At 31.5% G+C, this 20827-nt stretch overlaps 1 protein-coding gene across 4 annotated transcripts in view; it reads left to right on the top strand.

Moving 5' to 3' along the window:
• LOC127715359 (WD repeat-containing protein 64-like) overlaps window positions 1–15695 on the top strand; it is a 52973-nt gene extending 37278 nt beyond the window's left edge. For all 4 annotated transcript variants that reach the window (XM_052221392.1, XM_052221393.1, XM_052221394.1 and 1 more), the window contains 8 exons: window positions 9–175; window positions 1520–1643; window positions 2350–2501; window positions 3738–3882; window positions 6589–6717; window positions 7472–7647; window positions 10419–10567; window positions 12648–15695. In XM_052221392.1, the coding sequence (XP_052077352.1) occupies window positions 9–175; window positions 1520–1643; window positions 2350–2501; window positions 3738–3882; window positions 6589–6717; window positions 7472–7647; window positions 10419–10567; window positions 12648–12861 (1256 nt within the window). In that variant the 3' untranslated portion in view covers window positions 12862–15695. The remainder of the gene's footprint in view (window positions 1–8; window positions 176–1519; window positions 1644–2349; window positions 2502–3737; window positions 3883–6588; window positions 6718–7471; window positions 7648–10418; window positions 10568–12647) is intronic.
• Window positions 15696–20827: the final 5132 nt, after the last annotated feature.

The raw sequence follows: 20827 nt of genomic DNA on the forward strand, positions 1-20827 counted from the left end.
ATTTTCAGCCAAGGGTAATGATGAAATCTGTGATGTTGTTTATGTAGAGATGAACAAGAATCGCTACATTATATCTGTAGGATGGGACAAAAGAATCAATATTTACTCTGACTCTCAGACTGATTCCAATATACATCAAGTGCAGAATCCTAATATAGTCTGGACTGATGATTTGGTAGGTACTTAGATATATTGCATCTGTTCAGTAGCATGGAAATGATGGGTAAAATGATCCAGTACTTAACATTAATGTTCTCAGATGGGCACAGATGGTCAATTCATTTCAGGTAGGCGGTAATGGTAGCCTTTCCTCAATTCCTCTGCTTATATCGTAAACTTGGATATGTATGATGGCTCGTTTCAAGGCTGAGATGTTTTCACATATGTGGTTAAATTTTCGAGGTTTGAAGTGAGATTCATTTTTCCGTAAATTAGCACATCCCAAAAATTTAGTTCTTTGCATAATTTAATAACTCCATAGTTTTTATACATTTATTCTATGGTCCTCTGCTCTCCAAATCAGCACAAATGGTTAAGTTCAGTCACTTGTCTAAAATTGAAACATGTCCAATATGACTACACAGATTTTATGTTTACACACAACTTTTGTGTTCCTCCATTTGAGGCGCATTAGGGATATTGAATGAGATATCCTTGATAACCCAAATTTGTTCATAGTGGAAACAATTGAAAACAAAAAGAGAATGTGACGAGGTCCACTTACATATGTTTAGGTCCAACGACTCATTTCACAAAAAAAATATAGTATGATAAAAAAGATTTGTAAGTTATAAACATTTCAGTATAACTGACTATCAATTTTTGTCTTAAGATTTTTCGTGAGAAAGAGCCCCAACTTTGATCTGATTTACAGAACGTTAAGCAACAATGTTTAGGGTAATTTCTACAAAATAAGATATTTTGGTTAAATTTTGAGGACAGATTTTTATGAAAGGTAGAAGATTTGAATAGGGAATGGTGGACAGTTACATTTTGCTCTGTCCAACATGTTAATTGCTGTTCTTCATCTTGGCAGTTAGAAGAAAATCTTCAGTAATGAACTAAAGGGAAGACATTTTACAATTTAAAATATAGTCCTTAGTTTCATGTGGAAGTTTTATTTTTTTTATTTTTAGGCAACAGTTATTTTATAACATTAACTATGAATGCTCTCTTAGATAGCATACATGGTAGACGTGTTGATTTGGGTCTATATACAATGGTGGCAAAGTTCTGTCCAGTTTCAGGTTTTTCCTGATTTTTCTAAAAACCTCATAAAGGAGAATACAATTTCAACTAAATTTGTAAATGCTTACATACATACATAAAAGGAGTATATGATTTCCCTTAATTTATATGTCCGATTACCAAAAAGTATTTTGAAAAGTAAAACAAACATGCAAATTCCCACATGTTAAAAACTGTTACCTTGAGGTATTTACCAGGCACCTACCTCATATGATGTTATTATTTTAGATGTTTTTATTTTGTACTTTAAACTATGCATTAAATATTACAGAAAAATGGTCATAAGGAAGACATATTGTCCATAGCCCAGTGCCAGCCAAACTTACTAGCAACAGCAGGGTATGATGGTGAAATAGTTGTATGGAATATGGTATCTGGTCATATTTTCTGTAAATGTAAGTTTATCAATTATATACATGTATATGAGAAAAGTAAAATAACAAAAATACCGAACTCCAAGGAAAATCAAATAGGAAAGTCCCTTATCAAATGGCAAAAACAACTGTCTCATTCCTGATTAGATACAGGCATTTCCTTATGTAGAAAATTGTGGATTAAACCTGCTTTTATAGCTAGCTAAACCTATCAGTTGTATGACAGTTGTATAAAATGACATCTCTCTCTTTTTATTCTGGGAACTTGCAAGGCTCAGTTTTCATGATTTAAAATCAAAAATTTGACACAAACGTTTGTGTACTCATCTTCACTCAGAATCCATGACAATTAAATTTAAAACTGAATACAGATATAACACAATAGCATTTACTTAAACAAGATTCTGCAAAATCAGCCTATTCAGGATAGAAATTGCATTCTGGGAATGCAACAGTTTTTGACGTTCTGATTGGTCAAGATGTCATTTATGAGGACCCTAAGACTGGATAATGTACTTTTTAAAGGTCCTCATTGAATTTTAATATTCATTTATTGGATTTTATTTTAGATGTGATTGAAATCTATTGATTTATTGGACGTTTTAATTTGTAAAGATGTTAATAACGAGGATTTTGAATCTAAACAATTTACAATGAAAATGGAGTTGCTTGAAAGATGCATTAATTTCTTTTACACTGTGCATAACCAGTAGGATTTTCTTTACAGTACATGGTAAGAGTAGTGTGAGCAAGTTAGTATTTATGTCAGAAAGAGCCTATAACAAAGGGGCAGCTTCATTGATCTCCAATGGACCTGATGGACATATTCTGTTCTGGAAAGTTTTTGAGGGTGGATCTCTAGAAGCAGACTTCCCTGGGGTAAGTGAATCAATTAAAACGTTTTGCTGATTCATGAAAATTATTTAAAAAATTTCTGCAAAGGAGATAGATGGCAAAACAAACGTCATTTGTAATGATTATCTCAAAATAACAACAAAGAGATTCTGGGGTAAGTGAAACGATAAAAACATTTGGCTGATTCATGAAAATTATTTCAAAAATTTTCACTACGAAGGAGAAAGATGCAAAACGAGCTTTAAATTAGTTATGCATAATTGATAATAACAATAAAGGAGATTTGGTATGATTGCCAGTGAGACAACTATCAACAAGAGACAAAAGACGAGGGTGTAAACATCTATAATGCACTGTATAGCTTTGAACAATGAGCTAAACCCTTACCGTATAGTAAGCTATAAATGGTGAAAATGTAAAACATAAATCATTTTGCTTCATATCATTTATGGGGCAGTCTCAGATCAGTGTTTGTTAGATTTTATAAGTTATATTTAAAAACTCCAATTGGAAAATTCCTAATTTCTGAAAAGGAACCAAAAATTAAAGATAAAATTATGTTGCAGAACTACATAATGATAACTGAGGGACGTAATGGGGGTCCCTTCATGACGAATAACGGTAAAAATCTTGCCAAATGACGTTAATGGTAATTTTTGGTGCATGACGTTAAAATGTACACTTTCTTTTAGACGATAAAAAAAATCGACTGATTTTGACGAATCACTTTAATTTTTTTCCACAAATAACGGTAACGATAAGGATATTTTGACCAATCACGGTAAAATTTTAATCAATTTGACGCTAACGGTAGCCGAAAATGAGCTTTTGACGCCTGACGGTAAAGGGCATTCCTACCCTCATAACTAGTATCATTCAATTATTTTCCCATGATTTTGTATTGTAGACAACAGTAATTATAAAATGTCAATATAATTTGTATTGCATCGTTGTTAAAAACATTTTTAATCAATAATGCTCTACCTGTCAATTCTGATCCTATCTTAATGTCTGCAGATTTATCGATCGTGGGTTCCAATTTTTGTGGATTGAGAAAAAATTACTTTTTTCATGGATAATCATGGTGTTCCCAATATCTATGTGCAAACAATTAAGTTCACATAAACCCACTTAATCTATGAAAATTAGTATCCTACAAATAATTATGAATCTTCAGTATCAATTTTTTTTTTAATTTGAATAATTATGAATCTTCAGTATCAATTTTTTTTTTAATTTGAATAATTATTATTTTTCTAGACTTCCACAGAGGGTGCTTTAATCAGTACAATGACAATCAACGAAGCCAACACTATGCTATGTGTGGCTGATAATTTAGGATTTGTATTTGTATATAATGTTGAAGGCTATGCAATGTCAGGGTATGAAGAGGAACCTCCAGAATGTAAGTACATGTATTGTTTTAAGGATGTTTGCTACTCTGTTTCAAAATAACAAGCTTTTTAAAAGACTGTTATAAATTGATAGTACGTAAATATCGAAACTGAAAAAGAAGAAAAAAATGATGGGTCTGTGTGCTTGTTTTTGAGATATAAGCCATTGAAAATTTGGCGGGAAATGATTCTCTCTAGATTTTTCATACAGTTAACATTGGCAGCTTTTTTCTTTCAAAAACTAAGAAAAATTACAAGGATTTATAAGATTTTCAAATATGGCTTTTGAACCTATATGTAATAAAATTATGAAAAGAAAAGTAGGGCTTAGTGGGCAAAAATTTTAATGGCAATACATGGATTAAACCAAAGGATTCCGAATATCTGATAAAAATTCAAAAACAACTGGAGCGAACATCCTTAAATTCAATTTTTCTGTGAAATGGTAAAAAATGGGGAGAATAAACCAAGGGGACAATCAAAAACCTAAGTCGAAGAAAAAAAAGTTTAAACTAAAAGAAAAAAGCAAACAGAGGAACAATTATAGTCCACAGAGCAATACTCATAAGATTAGACTAAGCAAGCACTTTCCCTACTAAAACAGGGGGTACTCAAGTACTCTAGAAGGGTAAGCAGTTTCACTGGTGGCACCCATCATTTTGCCCACAGTAAGGGTTTAAATGGGGGTACTTGCTGTGAGAGACATTTGCTTTTATGAACAGATGATAGAAATTCATGTATGCACAATGCATTTTTTAAAGCAATTGCTTTTATGCCATCGCGTATGGCCATCTTTGTGACGCAAATCAGAGACTCCGCCCAGATCAAGCCATAGTATTTTGTTAAACAGTCTCCTGGTCTGTCATTCTTAAACACCTATGTATGTTTTCTAATGCAATACATAGCTTGAAACTTTTGAAAAACGTTAGTGGATTTAAGAGGTTTCGGCATATGTTCTTGTAGATGTATTTTTGTATTTAGGGGGACAACCGTTTGACTATCAAAAAACATAGAAGTCCGAGTGAAAAAAAGTGCATTTTTATACCTGCGATTCCGTTCTCCTTTCGTACGATGTTTCAACAAAATATGGAATCATTTCAGTTGTTGATTTAGTATTGAAAATTTTACAGAATTATCTCTTATTAAATACGGTTTTATATGTTTAATTGGTGTTTCTCTAAGAAAGAGGCCAGGTGCGCTTGTTCATTCATAAAATTATCGTTCATTCATAAATTTATTTTAAAATCAAAATCACTACACAGGTTATACGTAGTGTCAAATGATTACCTGTAATCTAAAAATAGACAAACTTAACTGACCTATTTTGTTGATTTGTTTGCGCAAATAATTTAGCGGAACGAAACCCTTGTTAAAAACACATAACAATAAGTTCGTTTTCCTTTTTTGTCATAACTCCGTAAGATTTATCAATCACCCTACTAATATGGACCCGTCAAAGAGATATTTCAATTTGGAATTTTCTAGTTTCATAGATTGAAAAAAAGTACGTCCTTTTGGATATCATAATCAAAACTGGGTATGCATGACAAATGATGAAACCATTATCCTCGTCTTTCCAGTGGACGAGTCTACTACGTGTGTTGACACTCGACGGTCCACCGTGTTTGCAATTTTATTTCACATGTTTTCGAAATATTGAAGATCATTTTTCACAATGTTTCCTAAAAATTGATAAATATCAAAGCAACGAAGAGCTGTTTGTTCTTGTTCGTATAATGACAATTTAATGTCATGTTTGTCTGTGATGACCCCCCCTTTTCAGGATTGCATGAGAATTAAAGTTATCTTGTACCGCATGAGGATGACGCATATCAACTGAGCAATAATGTTTGGGACTTAGTTTTAAGAAATGAAGACAAAGTAACATTATGAAAATATTTTTAGTAAGCTGAAATATATATTTATTACTTACATGTTAATGTCTTGTAAGATATTTTATTTCTTTCCTGTTTTTCAACATTTACGTCTGGAAAGTTGAAATGTTTTAATTGAATGGTTTTAATTTAAATTAATTATGATAATTGTTAAAATTAAATCAATAAAGGAAATTATTGCCCAGTTACAAACACTACCAGGGGGTAATTTCTTCTTGAGTTATATGTTTCAGCACATGTAAATTTGACCCCATCTTTAGCCTGGTAAACGTGTTGTCTCCTTGTGAAATATAAAACATATTAAAAATGACTTTCTGCTAAAGTCTTTTATTGACATAAAGTTAAAACCTTCTTACTTCTCACTAGACAACACTCCTATCAGGTTTAATTCTTATATATATATGTGGATGAAAAACAAAAGTCCCCAAAACATTAACATGGCAGCAATTGCTTTTACAGCCTTTAAGGCTTTGATCTAGATATCCTTCCACAATTACAGGATAGTCATTATGTGCCACCATATTTCCATCTGAGATCAATTTTCTAATTATGATAGGAAACTATAATGTCACAAGAATGGTTTGGGTTTAATTTTTTGATTTGGATATAAAACATCACTACCAGAAAGACTACAAAGAGAAATATCACAGCTCATTTTAGAACAATATTTCGTTGTGTCAATCAGTATCTAATCTTAATGTGAAATCAAGGGGAGATAATTGACAATATAACCTAAAAATACCAATACAGACTAGTTATTTTTGAATATGAATATTTGTATAAGAAATGTCAAATTTGTACCAGATATTTATATAATTACAGTGGTGAACACATGGAGAGGTCATGTAGATAGCATATCATGTATAGAGTTAGTAGAGAAAAACAAAGTTATAATGACAGCGTCTATAGACTGTACAGTCAGACTGTGGAACTATGAAGGCAATTATATAGGTAAGTTCTGTTTGTTTATTGAACACATGGAGAGGTCACGTAGATAGTATATCATGTATAGATTTAGTCGAGAAAAACAAAGTTATAATGACAGCGGCTATAGACTGTACAGTCAGATTGTGGAACTATGAAGGCAATTATATAGGTAAGTTCTGATTGTATTATTTAAACAGGAATAATAAAAAAAAATAGATACCAGGCAAATGTTAATGAAACAGTAACCTAACAATAAGGTGAAAAAATTATGTTTAAAGGTCTTCCAATAATAGCATTTTCCAAGTCTGTTGGTAGTTTCGGTCTCGAAAAGTGCCTCCCATTCCCCCAATGCATTTATTTCTGGAACAGCCTTACCCAAATATTGATACCCAGAAAGTAAAATTGCAGTATATTCTAGTAAGAAACATTAGGAAAATCTTACAATAACAGTTGTGGAATAAATAGTCATATTTCTAAGTTAAAAAGAAAAATGTTGAGTTTCAGGTAGATGTCATATATTACCCTAGTGAGTTCAAATTTATCTAATAGCTGATCATAGCTATAAGGAACACCAACCATTTTGTGTCTTCCAAAACAAATCCACATATTGTTCTATCGCAAATTATGGCTTAAAATTTCCCATGTATGTCTGTTGGAACTCCAGACATAAATAAAATGTTGTAAATTTGTGTAAAATTGGACACAACAAATTTATTAAGTGTTATTTTAATTTTTTTTTAAATAAATTTTTTTTTCAATGACAACATATAATTTTCAGGTACATTTGGTCAGCCAGAACAGTGGGACCTATATAACACATCTACTTTCTGTCATCCCATGGTGCCATATGATGTACTGATAGACCCCATGAGTTTACCATCTCACCCTGTATTGAAAGAAGGAACAAAGACAGAAGATCTCCTGGAGGAAATTAAAAAAAAGGAAGATGAAACTGTTAGTATTATATGTATAAGCACAAAGTATTTCATTAGGCCAAATATAATGAAAATTGGACTCAGTGTATTGGTTTAGTACAAAGCAGGGTAAAGCAGTTTAGTATCAGTAATAGGGTAACTCCAGTAGGTAATATTGTTTTTGCAAACACTTTTTATTATTGGACAATGTTTTGCCCATTAATTTGCTAGAAAATTGATGCAGCATAATTCTATATACATATTTGTTGCATTTGTCTAAATAAAGAAATAGCTAAAGAAAAGAAATAGAATGCTTCATCTATATAAAATCATAAGATGTGGTATGATTGCCAATGAGACAACTCTCCACCAGAGACAAAATGACATAGAAGGTTAGCAACTAAAGGTCCTTAACAATGAGCAAAACCCATAACAAGCTATAAAAAGCTTCAACATTATAAAACATATTTCAAGAGAACTAGTGAATGATGACTATAGAAGTCCTCTACCACTTTAAATAAAGTCCATCTTGTTTTTTTATTCATTGACTGCTACAGAAGTTTATCTCCTTTTAGCCTAAATTCATGAAATATATTTTTCATTTAGAGTGGTTCACCTTGGCATAAATCTTCATTCTGTTTCTATGTAAGTCAGACAAAAAAATGGGATAAGGTTCATTTTGATATATATGCACTATAAAATAGATTTAGAAAGTCATTGGTTTTAGACAAGGTATTTCTGCACTTTGAAATTTGTTGAAAGAAGTGTATGGTGTAGGGTTACAAAAATAGGAAATTTGCAGAAGTCACATGATCCGGGGTTGTTATAAGCGTGTGCCATATTATAATTTCTCTTAATTCTTCCGTTATACCTCATAAAGTGTGATGGACTTTCAGCCATGCCATTTCAAACCTAATCAACAGAATAATTAAAATATTGTTTTGACAGTTATTCAACCACCTGTCATCTTAGTTAAACATTAAAAGTTCTCACTTTCTTTCACACGTTTAATATCTAAAAATTTATTTGAATTGGAATTTCCCAGTTGCAAAATCGAAAAGCTTTAAAAAAAATTTAATTTAAACTTGATGGGTTAGAAAGATAGCCTAAACATAAATAGAAAACAATTAACTAAAACTTAAGGTATGGCTGGGTAAGATAAATAGTTTATTTATCTGCCTCCACCAACCTTCACCCACCCCCTTCCTACATTTTTTTGTAGAACAGCCCTTGAGGTATTTTAAATGAATTATGCTTTGCTTTTGCGCCAATTGGCATTTCGTTTGCGCCAAAATAATCTTTCATTTGCGCCACAAACCATATTTCATTTGCGCCAAAATAAAACATTTCATTTGCGCCAATAATACAGGTAAATAGTAAAAAAAATAGTTTTATTCAAAAGAGACTTTTAAATTAACGAGATCAAAACCTAAAGAAAGCACGATACACTGGAGTAAAACCAAAAGTTTGTTCTGACACAAGACTTGTATAAGCAACGGCTCGGATGTACTCATGTACATTAGCTAACCTAGATGTGTGGTCATAAAAATACAGACTTATTTCCTCTATATAAAAAAAAGGAGATGTGGTATGATTGCCAATGAGACAACTATCCACCAAAGTTCAAATGAAGCAGATGAAAGCAATAATAGGCAACCGTACAGCCTTCAAAAACGAGAAAAACCTATACTGTATAGTCGGCCCCGACATGAAAAATATGAAACAATCTAATTCTGAGAAAACTAAAGGCCTGTTTGTCTCAAAATTGACAATGTCCATCTTTACACCTCAAACATGTGAACACTATATAATTTTTAACCTAAGTGACTCAGTTTTATATTAGAAATGAGTATGAACTTACTTAGTTACCCAGGGGAAATACTCTAAAAATAATCTTATTCACGATGTAGCAATGAATCTTTTAAAAGTTTCCGTTATATGTTACCTGTAAAATGGCACAAATGTAGTTTTCATTTTTTGGCGCAAATGAAATATAACCTTATGGTGCAAATGAAATATAACCTTATTGCGCAAATGAAATATAACCTTATTGCGCAAATGAAATACAACCTTATTGCGCAAATGAAATAGAACCTTATTGTGCAAATGAAATATAACCTTATTGCGCAAATGAAATATAACCTTATTGCGCAAATGAAGATTGGATTTTGTCAACATTGGCGCAAGTGCAATGCACCAGAATTATGTCATTACACAAAAAAAAAAGCTGAAGGACAGTACTTTTCCTTTATTTCTACATCCCTTTTTCACTTGTCATGATATAATTATATATTAGAATAGAAACATGTGGTGGTTGTATTTTGTTGAATAAATGGTGGATGAACTGGCAGGATTTTATAATATATATATATATACACTTGATGTTGTTGGGTTCAATTACCATTAGTAGTTATTGAAAGAATGATTAAACAGAAAAGTTAATAATAGGTTTAAATAAAGAATTGTGTGTTAAAAAAAACATTTGCATACAATAGTTTAAACAATGAATATTTAGGTCAGAAAAACATTTTTCTATTGATTCGAAAGCAAGGAAACTTGTTCAGTCTTTGTATGGGAATCAGTGGTAGAAGTACAACTTCAATCATTAAATATAATCTGGACACAAAATCAAAATGCAATGGTATTTTTAGGTATGTTGTAATACACTAGGATTATCCTTATACCTGGGATTGATAGTACCTGAAATAACCAAATTTACCACATAACAAAAAAACATTTTTATTGCTGATACAGCATGAGCATATTTTATAAATAATACACAATTCAACAGCATTTTCAAATATATTTTAGGCTAAGATCCAGCCAGCATATACATCTTATGTCAAGCCACAGATCAATATAGATGATGAAACTATTGCTAAAGACATCAGAGATCTAAATGATATCCTCAAAGATACAGGACTTGATGAAGAACAGGCGAAAAACTATCACGGGAAATGGTAGGTGTTTAATTTATGTTCATAAAAAGGCAAATACTGTAAACCAACTTCTAAAAGACTTTTACAGCTTACACAAATACCTATTTCAGCAAGAACTTACCCTAAATTATTTCTCAAATACTGTGATTTCAGAGAAAAAATTGCTTTGTTTTCATTATTGTATCTAATGCCGAGCATTATTTTAAACTAGCATGTTAAAATTTGACTTCACCCTTTGTATGCAGCATTTCCAGAAACCAATTTAATTGTCTCACATTTTTATCTGTTGATGAATAGATGTAATAATGTCTGCACACAATAATTTCTGAATGTAGAATGAGAAAGAAGAGAAAATTCTAAAATAAATTGAATATTTTTTACAGAATTAAAGACGATCAACATTAATATATAAGGGAGCTTACTCTTGATCACATAGAATTAATGAAATGTTAAATTTGGCAAAGTTTAATTATGTAAAAAAATGTGGAAGGAATAAAATAAACAAGCCCAAAACAGAAAATGAAAGAAAATGTTATGGAAAATGTCAAAATCAGTTCATTTTTTTTTAATATAATCTTACATTTATTTAAGAACTGAAAAACATGAAAATATATTAAATAAAAAACTTTCAAAAAATATCTGAGTTGTCTCCCATAGATCATAACACATAATAAGTTTAAATTTTTATCCAGCTATAAATTACAAAGTTTAAAGTTTTAATTTTGTAAAATTTTCTATATATCAACAAAGATTTATCCAAAATTTTGCAAAACACTTAAACGAATAATACAGATTCTTTTCCACCTTGTAAAGGTAGATTTGGATAAATTTAGCTCTGAACATCATAGAATATATAAATTTTTCACTCTATAAACAGAATTTTCAGGTCATGTCAATTCTAATTTGTAGATTTGAAGAGCTAGGTTCTGGGACACTGCATACTTCTTTTAGATACTTTTCCCATATTTCACTTAGTGTTGCTATAATGACTGACATTAATTTTTATACGACTTAAACATTACATTGGATATATAAACTAATGACTAAAACACAAACATTTTAAATTTAAAAAGAAAATAAATAGATGTGTTATTTGATAAGTGTTAAAAAAAGATTTCACATAACTACATTAAAAACATACATAGTGGTTATTTGGCTTAATGATATACCCTATAACATATTATGCAAGGGAGTTAACTCTTGACAGCATAAGAAATTATAAAATTTTCAGTAATATCAGAATGTTTTACATTAAATAGGAATGAAAAAACACACACTTAAAAAAAAAAAACAGAATATGAAAAGGAAGAGAATCATCTTAAAAGGAATAATAGAAATAAAAGTAATTCATAAATGATTGAACAGTGGATTTATAAATCTGAAAAAATGACATAAAAATTAAAAACTTGAAAAAATTCCCCAGTTATCCCCCTTAGATTGTAGATTTTATTTTGTATAATTTTATAAGTTGAGTTTTCTTAAATAGTTTTGTGAAAACTAAAGATAGATGAACTTTCTAAAACCCTGTACTATTTTTTTTATTCAAAATAGATGGATATTAAAAGCCTTTAGTTTGCAAAGTTGAAGAGTTAATGAGATAATTAATCCAGAATCAAATAAAACTTGAGCATCCAAATGTAAACAAAATTTGAGTTCATGGTTTGGAAATATTTTGCCATGTTTAGAAGTTATTTTCTGAAGTTGGATAGAATTCAAGAAGACTTAAAAGTTTTAACTAGTTTTTCAGGACAATGGAGATTAACCAAATTTTTCGACTTCTAAGTACTGGCTGTTGCTTAATGAAATCATCACAAAATTCAAATTTTAAGGAATGTAGTGGTCACTTTTTAAGATGTTCATATATATTTATGTTTGTCTAATATACAAAATAGGAAATTTCCTTGTAGCTGTTTTTCCAGGGACAGGAACAATCGGTTATATTTGCTAATAATCTGTAGAATATTTTCAATTTTCCACTTTATATTTTATTAACCAACCAAGCATGTATGCCCGATTTTTTCACAACCATTTGAACCAACATATTAAAAACTACCCAGCATTATTTAATTTGCATATACATTTTGAATTTTCTGTCTTTCAGGTTAAGACATGAGAAAACAAAGATCAAGAAAATAGACAAAGGAGGACCTTCAGATTATCAGACTTTAAAATGGTCCCAAATTGTGGACCCACCTCAACCAGATTTTCCCAAAGTGAAATTTGACAAAGACGATCCTTTTGGGTCAGGAATGGATCCTGAAATGATGACCAATAGTCTTAAATCTTTTACTAATAAACAGCAGGCTGTGTCATAATTATTGGTCTTTTGTATAAAAGAAACAATATTTAATATGAAAATTATTTTTTTTAGATTTGTTTTATTGTAATTTGATTTTTATTTGCACAAATGAAAAAATCATAAATATAATGTAACTGAATTTCATTTTGTTACATGTTCAAAAATGCTATAGAACTACTATAATGTTATTTTTATATGTACTAGCCATGTTATGCACAGAATGATAATCTTGAACTTTATACATGTATGAAGTAAAAAAAATGTGGGTGTGTATTACTTACTTAAATTCTATTACCTCTTTAAAATGCACAAAAGCACTGCTGCTTAAAATTTATACCATTCAGACATTTATATTATAGTTACTTTCAGAGACTTTTTAGAATTAGTTACCTCAATTTGCATTTGATAGTTGTTTTTTTTTTCCATTTTACTGTGATAATCATGATTATATTCCTGTTACCCTTTCTAGACAGCAGGGATATGACCCAACATTATACTTTCATAAAGTTATTACATTGACTAATTTTAAATGTAGAAATTTTTGTTAATAGAATGCTTATTGAAAACAAATCCAATATTTGCTGCTTTTACAAATGATTTACATGATTTTCTGTATGATATGACAGCAGCCAATTTGTTAGATAAGAGGCTATTTTCAGTATATAAGGCCTCCCATGGAATTTGATAGTATAAGAGGTTAGTCTGTTGAAACTTTTTATAAAGTATATTTTTGAAAAAAGTCTATTCTGTTATTATTTTTGTAGCATAATTGAGTGTCTTTTTTAATGAAAATTTGAACTTTGAATCATGAGGCTCTAAGTAAATTTGGGATCTAGCTTTATCTTTTTGAATTTACACATACAGGACAGGTGACTGTAGTGAAAAGAAGTGCAAGTTTACATAATTTTTTTTAAATTGTTAGTAGTCTGTTCACTGCACAAGCTAAAGGCCACTGCACATTCTAGCATCAAAAGATCCCAAGTTTTCAATTCATATGTCGAGAATATGAATAAAAGTTTTATTACCATTTTGAATAATTCCGTCCATTTTGTGTCAATCAAATGAATAAAAAATATGTGATAAAAATTATGATATACAATTTTGTTCAAGTTATTATGTGGCCTGACGGGGATGCTGTAGCGTTTTATACATGATATAAGGATTACTTCTTTTGTCTTGCCTTGTCCATGTCACTCTTTGTTAACCAGTGACTTTTTAAAACATCACTACAGATTTCTCCCAAACTTTCACAGATCCCTTCTGCAGGACATGAATTTGTGCACTGGCTATTTTGATTTTTGATCTGAGTGATATTTTGGGCTTTCACAATTTTACCAAAACATGGACTTGGCCATTTCTGCTTAATCCACAACTCCTTAAAAAAATGGATTGACAGAATTTAAATTAACTTGCATAGATTATTTTATTGGAAATGACTTTTGCATCTGTTATTTTAATTTTTGATATGGTAAATTTTTGGGGTTTCCTATACCAAAGCATGGACTTTGCTATATCTGCTTGTAGAATTTGGAGAAGGCAGGCAACACTCCTGTTTTATACTCAGTTTTATCTTATTTTACTGTTTTGTATAGTATTTATTCATGTATATATGTACATATTTCAGAGTTTATGTATACTGTTAGTATATTATTTTATATGTGATAATGTTATGCAATATTTTCCTCATGTGTGCCAACTTTATATATATTTATGATCATAGTATTCACTTCCTGCAACACAGAGATTTTGCTGCTGAAGTCACTGCTTTTTAGGGCTTAATATTTTTTTTTTACTTGTAAGTTTTTGAGGAATGTGCATTTAAATCAATATATTTAATAAATGATCAATTATAGGAATCTTATCTAAATCTATAAAGACCATTAGGTTAACTTCTAAAAAGGGTATTCAAGTTTTTATTTTTCATAATTCTATTTTACACTAAGTGTCACAGGTTTCTTTAAAAATTGGAAATTTTTCATGCCTTAGATTCTTAAAAAAATGTTATTTTTTTTTACAATAAATAACTTCTATAATTACACATTTATGAATAAGACATAAATTCTACTACCGTTCAAGTGAATTAGGCTATATTCAGAATTGATTGAGGTTTTTCATATATTTTTTTTTCAAATAAAGCTATTTTATAAAGTTCTTAATAGATTGGGAAAGAGTACGTAGCTATAGGTTTATGTCCATTTTGGAGTAGTGTTTTAATGTTTTATTATGAATTGTATCCAAAGTTATATCTGAATAAGTTTGATGAAGTATGCCCAGGCCTTTCCATTCCCTTTACTCTGTTTTATCTTAAATATCAGAAAAAAATATCTTGAAAATGAAAGTATTATCTAGATTTTATTTTTTTGTATGGTTAAAACCACAAGACAATCATTACAATATATTATTCTTATATAAACTATACTCTTGATTTTTTTTAATGAATTGTAACAAATATTTGTTATTACCCTATTACACTAATGTTGTTGATTTTTATTTGTCCAGTTATTAAACAAACTATTAAAAAATCATAAGTAGGCACCTAAACAAGTCCACACATAATACCCAAAACTTATACAGATACCTTGAAATGTATTAAACAAAATGGACTAGGGTATTTGCATGAACATTCTGACATTATGGTCCATTCAATTTTTCATGTCCCTTTATTGTTTTGTTTGTACCTGCACAAACAAGTGATTAGAACTATTTTTTTGTATCCTCCAAGATTGAATTGTATACCATTGTTTACCAGTTTAGTTAACAAGCCACTGTCTCTGTTTATATATTTATCTACTTGCCCACAATATGAAATTGTGATGCATTTCTATTTACAATAAAATTGATGAAGAGTAATATTTATTTCATTATTTTTGTCTCGCCTGCCAGAATGCTTGACATAAGGATTACAATCCTGTGGCAGTGGTGGCGATGGCATAAACTATTTGTATATAAAGCTTTATATTTCAGAGGGTAGAATACCTGGATGCTTCATATCTTGTATGCATATACCTTATGTTACGAATTTTCCTTCTGTCATTTGTCCATTGTCCTTGACCTCATTTTCATGTTTCAGTGATTGCTTGAAAAAAAAATGTTGCTTATTTGCCATGTTAAAATACTAATTATAATGAGTAATGGGATAACTATATTTGGAATATTGCTTCCTTGCAAATATTTATGGCTGTCAGACAGGGTTCACCTGACCTCAACTTCATTTTATGGATCAGTGATCAAGGTGAAGTCTGTATCTCAGATACTGTATAAGCAATACATGTAGGTCAACTTTATTTGTTGTATGGAATGATTGTAAGGTGTACATGTCAGACTGACATATTTCATCTGACCTTGTATTCATTTTCATGGTTCAGTGGGCAATGCTTACTTTTTGTTGTTTTGACTTTTTCTCAGATACTATAGGCAATAGGGCCACTATATTTTGTGTATGGAATGCATGTAGGGTGAACATGTCTGACTGGTAAGTTTCATAGGACCTTGACCTCATACTTCATGGTTCATTGTCATGTAAATTTTTTCATGGTTTTGTCATTTTATCAGATACAATAAGCAATATGTCAATTATATTTGGTGTATGGAATGATTATAAGGTGTACATGTCTTTCTGGCAGAGTTCATATGACCTTGAACTCATATCTAAGGTTCATTAGTCAATGTTAAGTTTTTCGTGGTTTTGTCAGTTTATTATATACTATAATAGGTCAACTTTATTTGGTGTATGAAATGAATGTAAGGTGTTCATGTCTGTCTGGCAGGGTTCATATGACCTTGACCCCGTTTTCACGGTTCATTGGTCAATGTTCAGATTTTGTGGTTTGGTCTGTTTTCCAGGTACTATAAGCAATAGCACCACTATATTTGGTGTATGGAATGATTGCAAGATGTTCATGTTTGTCTGGTTAATCTTACCATGATCTCATTTTCATGGATCATTCATAATGTTAAGTTTATGTGATACTTACATTTGTAGACATGCAAAACCTTCATATTACAGACTAAATATAAATTCAATCATAAGTAAAGCAGCCGAGACACTCTTGTGCTCTCTTGTTTTTAAATTAGTCTCTGTAAAACAAATTGTAAAAAACTCAAAATATAAGCAAAACAGTATTAATTTCATATTCAGTTAACGTTCCAAACAGAATATCAGGAGAAGCTTTGCACAAATTACACGGGCAAAAGTTGGTGTCAAAAATATAGACAACATATAATGCGCAATGAAAAAGAAAATTGGCGCAAAGAGAATCTGAGGTGCCAGGATTGACTATACCTCACCTTAGAATCTAGAAAAAAGCCTGGAATTTTAGTATTTAATAAAAAAAATAATGTTGAAAATCGTGGAAAAACACCTTGTTTTTAGCGTTCAGTAGATTGTTTTAAAATCCTAGTTATTTCCCTTCGTAATTCCAAACTAAAAAGCAGTTCAACATGTGATCTGAACACTTCTCTACACTGTGGAATAATTTCTTCTTAGGGTGGCTTGTCCAAATGTGTTAAAAGTCAGTAGTAAATTCATAATGCCTTCTTGTCTTGTATGAAGATCCTGCCTTTCAAAGGCACACCTCTGCTTTCAGATTAAAATAAATGTTGTATTTAACACCCCCTAAAAAGTTTATCACATTTTTAAAATCTAAAACAAAAATTCATTTAGATTTCATAAATTCACGCCTTTGACTGAGTGATATCAAGCAACCCTTTCTTTTTTATTCACCGGTAATGTTTATAATAACATGCAGAGCAAATCAGAGTTTTCTACTGATATATTCTACGAGATGAAGAAAGTCTGCACATCCACTTTTGCATTGACAGTTTCAGAAAAAGGCACAAGCATAAAAAATTAGTTGTGTACTAATTTCTAATTGTTCTATTATTCTACATTTCAAGCAGAGCTCGCTTTATTGATAATTTGTGAGAGTTCCTTGAAAATAGTCCTAGAGAAATCAATGAAAAGTTAAGTCACAAAAATACTGAACTCCGAGGAAAATTCAAAACGGAAAGTCCCTAATCAAATAGCAAAATCAAAAGCACAAACACATGAAACGAATGGACAACTGTCATATTCCTGACTTGGTACAGGCATTTTCTTATGTAGAAAATGGTGGATTGAACCTGGTTTTATAGCGCTAAACCTCTCACTTGTATAGAAGCACAAAAAAGCATATATCACATTTAACAACCCCGTTCATTGCTTATTTTATTTATGTATGCCAAATCAACCAATAAAGGATCGTTGGGTTTTTAAGCACTGGGACCGAATCGTAATTTTAACATTAACTCTGGCGTTTTGTTTTTATGCCTGTTAAGTGGAAGTCTGTGACTTGAAGAGAAGTAGACTATATTAGAATAAGCTATATTAAACATACAGATTTTTTGTTTGCTTTAAGTTCAGTGGCAAATATTTCATGCATATTCAGGATGAGAACAAATTAACAATAAATCCAAAAGGTAGGTCTTACAAAGTTGGTTGATCTTCAAATAAAATTCACAGGCAACAGTAGGTTATCAATGTTCAAAACTCCTATACATTTTGAATAACAAATCATAATAAAACAATACTGTGTTCCAGGTTACATTTGAATGGGGGAGGGTTGGGTGTCCGCAAACATGTTTAACTCCACCACATTCTGTATGTGCCTGTCCCAAGTGAGGAGCCTGTTTTTCTATGGTTGTCGTTTATTGCTGCATATCATATTTGTTTTTCGTTTGATGTTTTGTTCACAAATCAGGCCGTTAGTTTTCTCGTTTAAATTGTTTTACTTTTGTTATTTCGGGGCCTTTTATAGCTGGCTGTGCGGTATGGGTTTTGCTCATTATTGAAGGCCGTACGATAACTTTTAGTTGCATATTATTTCGTCGCTTTTGGTCTCTTGTAGAGAGTTGTCTCATTGACAATCAAACCACATCTTCATCAAAATGAAACGACACCTGTCGCGTTGAAAGGGGTAGCTCGAGCTTTTCATGCGTCACCTGTCACGTGAGGTTTCACTTGTATTGTAACTATAAAGAATAGAAAACGATCGGTAAATTTACAGATCAAACAATTAGTCTTTTATCTTGAGAAAAGCGGGAAATGTAAACTGCAACTGAAGGAAAGTCGGTATGTTGAATTGGAAACAGAAATTTTGCTCTACATCTTCAGATCCCTCCTTATTGCAAAGAAGTACACAGTGCATTACACTCTCCTTACACACGCCTTCAGCATGAAAGTTCCCAGTCCATCTGGACGTGGATGCGTATTTATACATCCCGTACACCCAAACGTACGACCTTCGTTATGGTAGAAGACCAGGCAACAAAAAGAGGGTATGTTTGAAAAGGACAGTTATTTGCCTTTCAAATATTCAGCTTGCAACCTTCAAGCTTCTCTAAGAATGTTGCAATGGGTTATTATTCTGACACTCTTTCTACAAGAGGATTTGAATTAAGCGGCACCATTCCAGCTTGACGTGACTGCGTTTTGAAACATCCCGCTGATACAGTACAGGCAAATGGACGCCAGCTCAGCAGGACTTTACGCAGGGAAGTTCAGGTATCCATATTTCTATACCCAGCAGGTCCCCCCTTCGGGAAATATCTTAAATTTATGTTGATATTAACAAAAATAGGTTATAATGGTTATCACATAACAAATCAGCTGTACACCTGCATGGGCAGTATATTTTGCCGCATTTACATTGTTAGATGGTGAGACCTAACATTATAGAGAAACATGATATATTGAGCAGATTTATCCCATCACGATGTACCATAGATAGATGGACTGATGGGTATATAACGTCCAGTGGTAAATCAAATGCCAATTCAGGACGAGAACATATAAGTGCGATATGAATATGAACCCTGCTACTGGACGGACACGCTGAGCGGGACTTTTCACGTGCTAGTTCAGAAGGTAACAGTCCACCGGAAGACATGTCACCCTACCCTGACACATTATCCTGACTTCGAGCCGATCAGTCTCTGCTCTTACTCGTTAATGTCGCGTGCTTAGCGGAAAAGCAGCAGCAAAGACCAATCAATGTCTGAGCAAATAATTAATGAGCTAGGGTTTTGCCAAAGAACATAATAATACCAAATAGTCTTGAGTTATAAGTTGTGTATTTTTGTATTTACTGCTGTAAATTAAAAATTATTGCATGCATTTATTATTGCGATTTTTTATGAAAAAAACATAAATGAGAGATTAATAATTGTAATTTCAATAAAATCTGCATACAGTTATATATATGTATCGAATATCAGAATGCGAGACTCAGTTCTTATTATTGCGCAATTTTCGCATTAATAAAAACCTCGCATTAATCTCTGAATCTACAGCTTTCCCTTCATTTGTCTTTAAGCTATAACGATTCTTTTGTTCATACGACTCTTGACATTAGTTGCTTTTTATGCATCCAGCTATCGGGTTTTTGGCGTTTGGCGTTCCTGGTGCAGGTGGATCCAGAGGTGCGATTCGGACGAAAGATGTTACAGTGTTGTTTTCATTTTGTTTACCCTTGTATTTATATTATACTTAATTTGTACTTTATCGGGAAAGTGTATACTAGTAGGGCATTACGTTTTATGTACTATCAAATACAAATAAAATTGAGAATGGAAATGGGGAATATGTCAAAGAGACAACAACCCGACCATAGAGCAGACAACAGCCGAAGGCCACCAATGGGTCTTCAACACAGCGAGAAAATCCCGCATCCGGAGGTGGTCCTCAGCTGGCCCCTAAATAAAATTGTGTACTGGTTCAGTGAAAATGGACGTCACACTAAACTCCAAAACATATAAAGGAACTAAAATTAAAAAAAAAACACAAGACTAACAAAGGCCAGAGGCTCCTGACTTGTGACAGGCGCAAAAATGCGGCGGGGTTAAACATGTTTTGTGAGATATCAACCCTCCCCCTATACCTCTAGCCAATGTAGAATAAAGAAACACATAGCAATACGCACAGTAAAACACAGTTTAAAAGAAGT

The sequence above is a fragment of the Mytilus californianus genome, unplaced genomic scaffold, assembly GCF_021869535.1.
Source record: "Mytilus californianus isolate M0D057914Y unplaced genomic scaffold, xbMytCali1.0.p SCAF_9, whole genome shotgun sequence".
NCBI classification, from domain to species: Eukaryota; Metazoa; Mollusca; class Bivalvia; order Mytilida; family Mytilidae; genus Mytilus; species Mytilus californianus.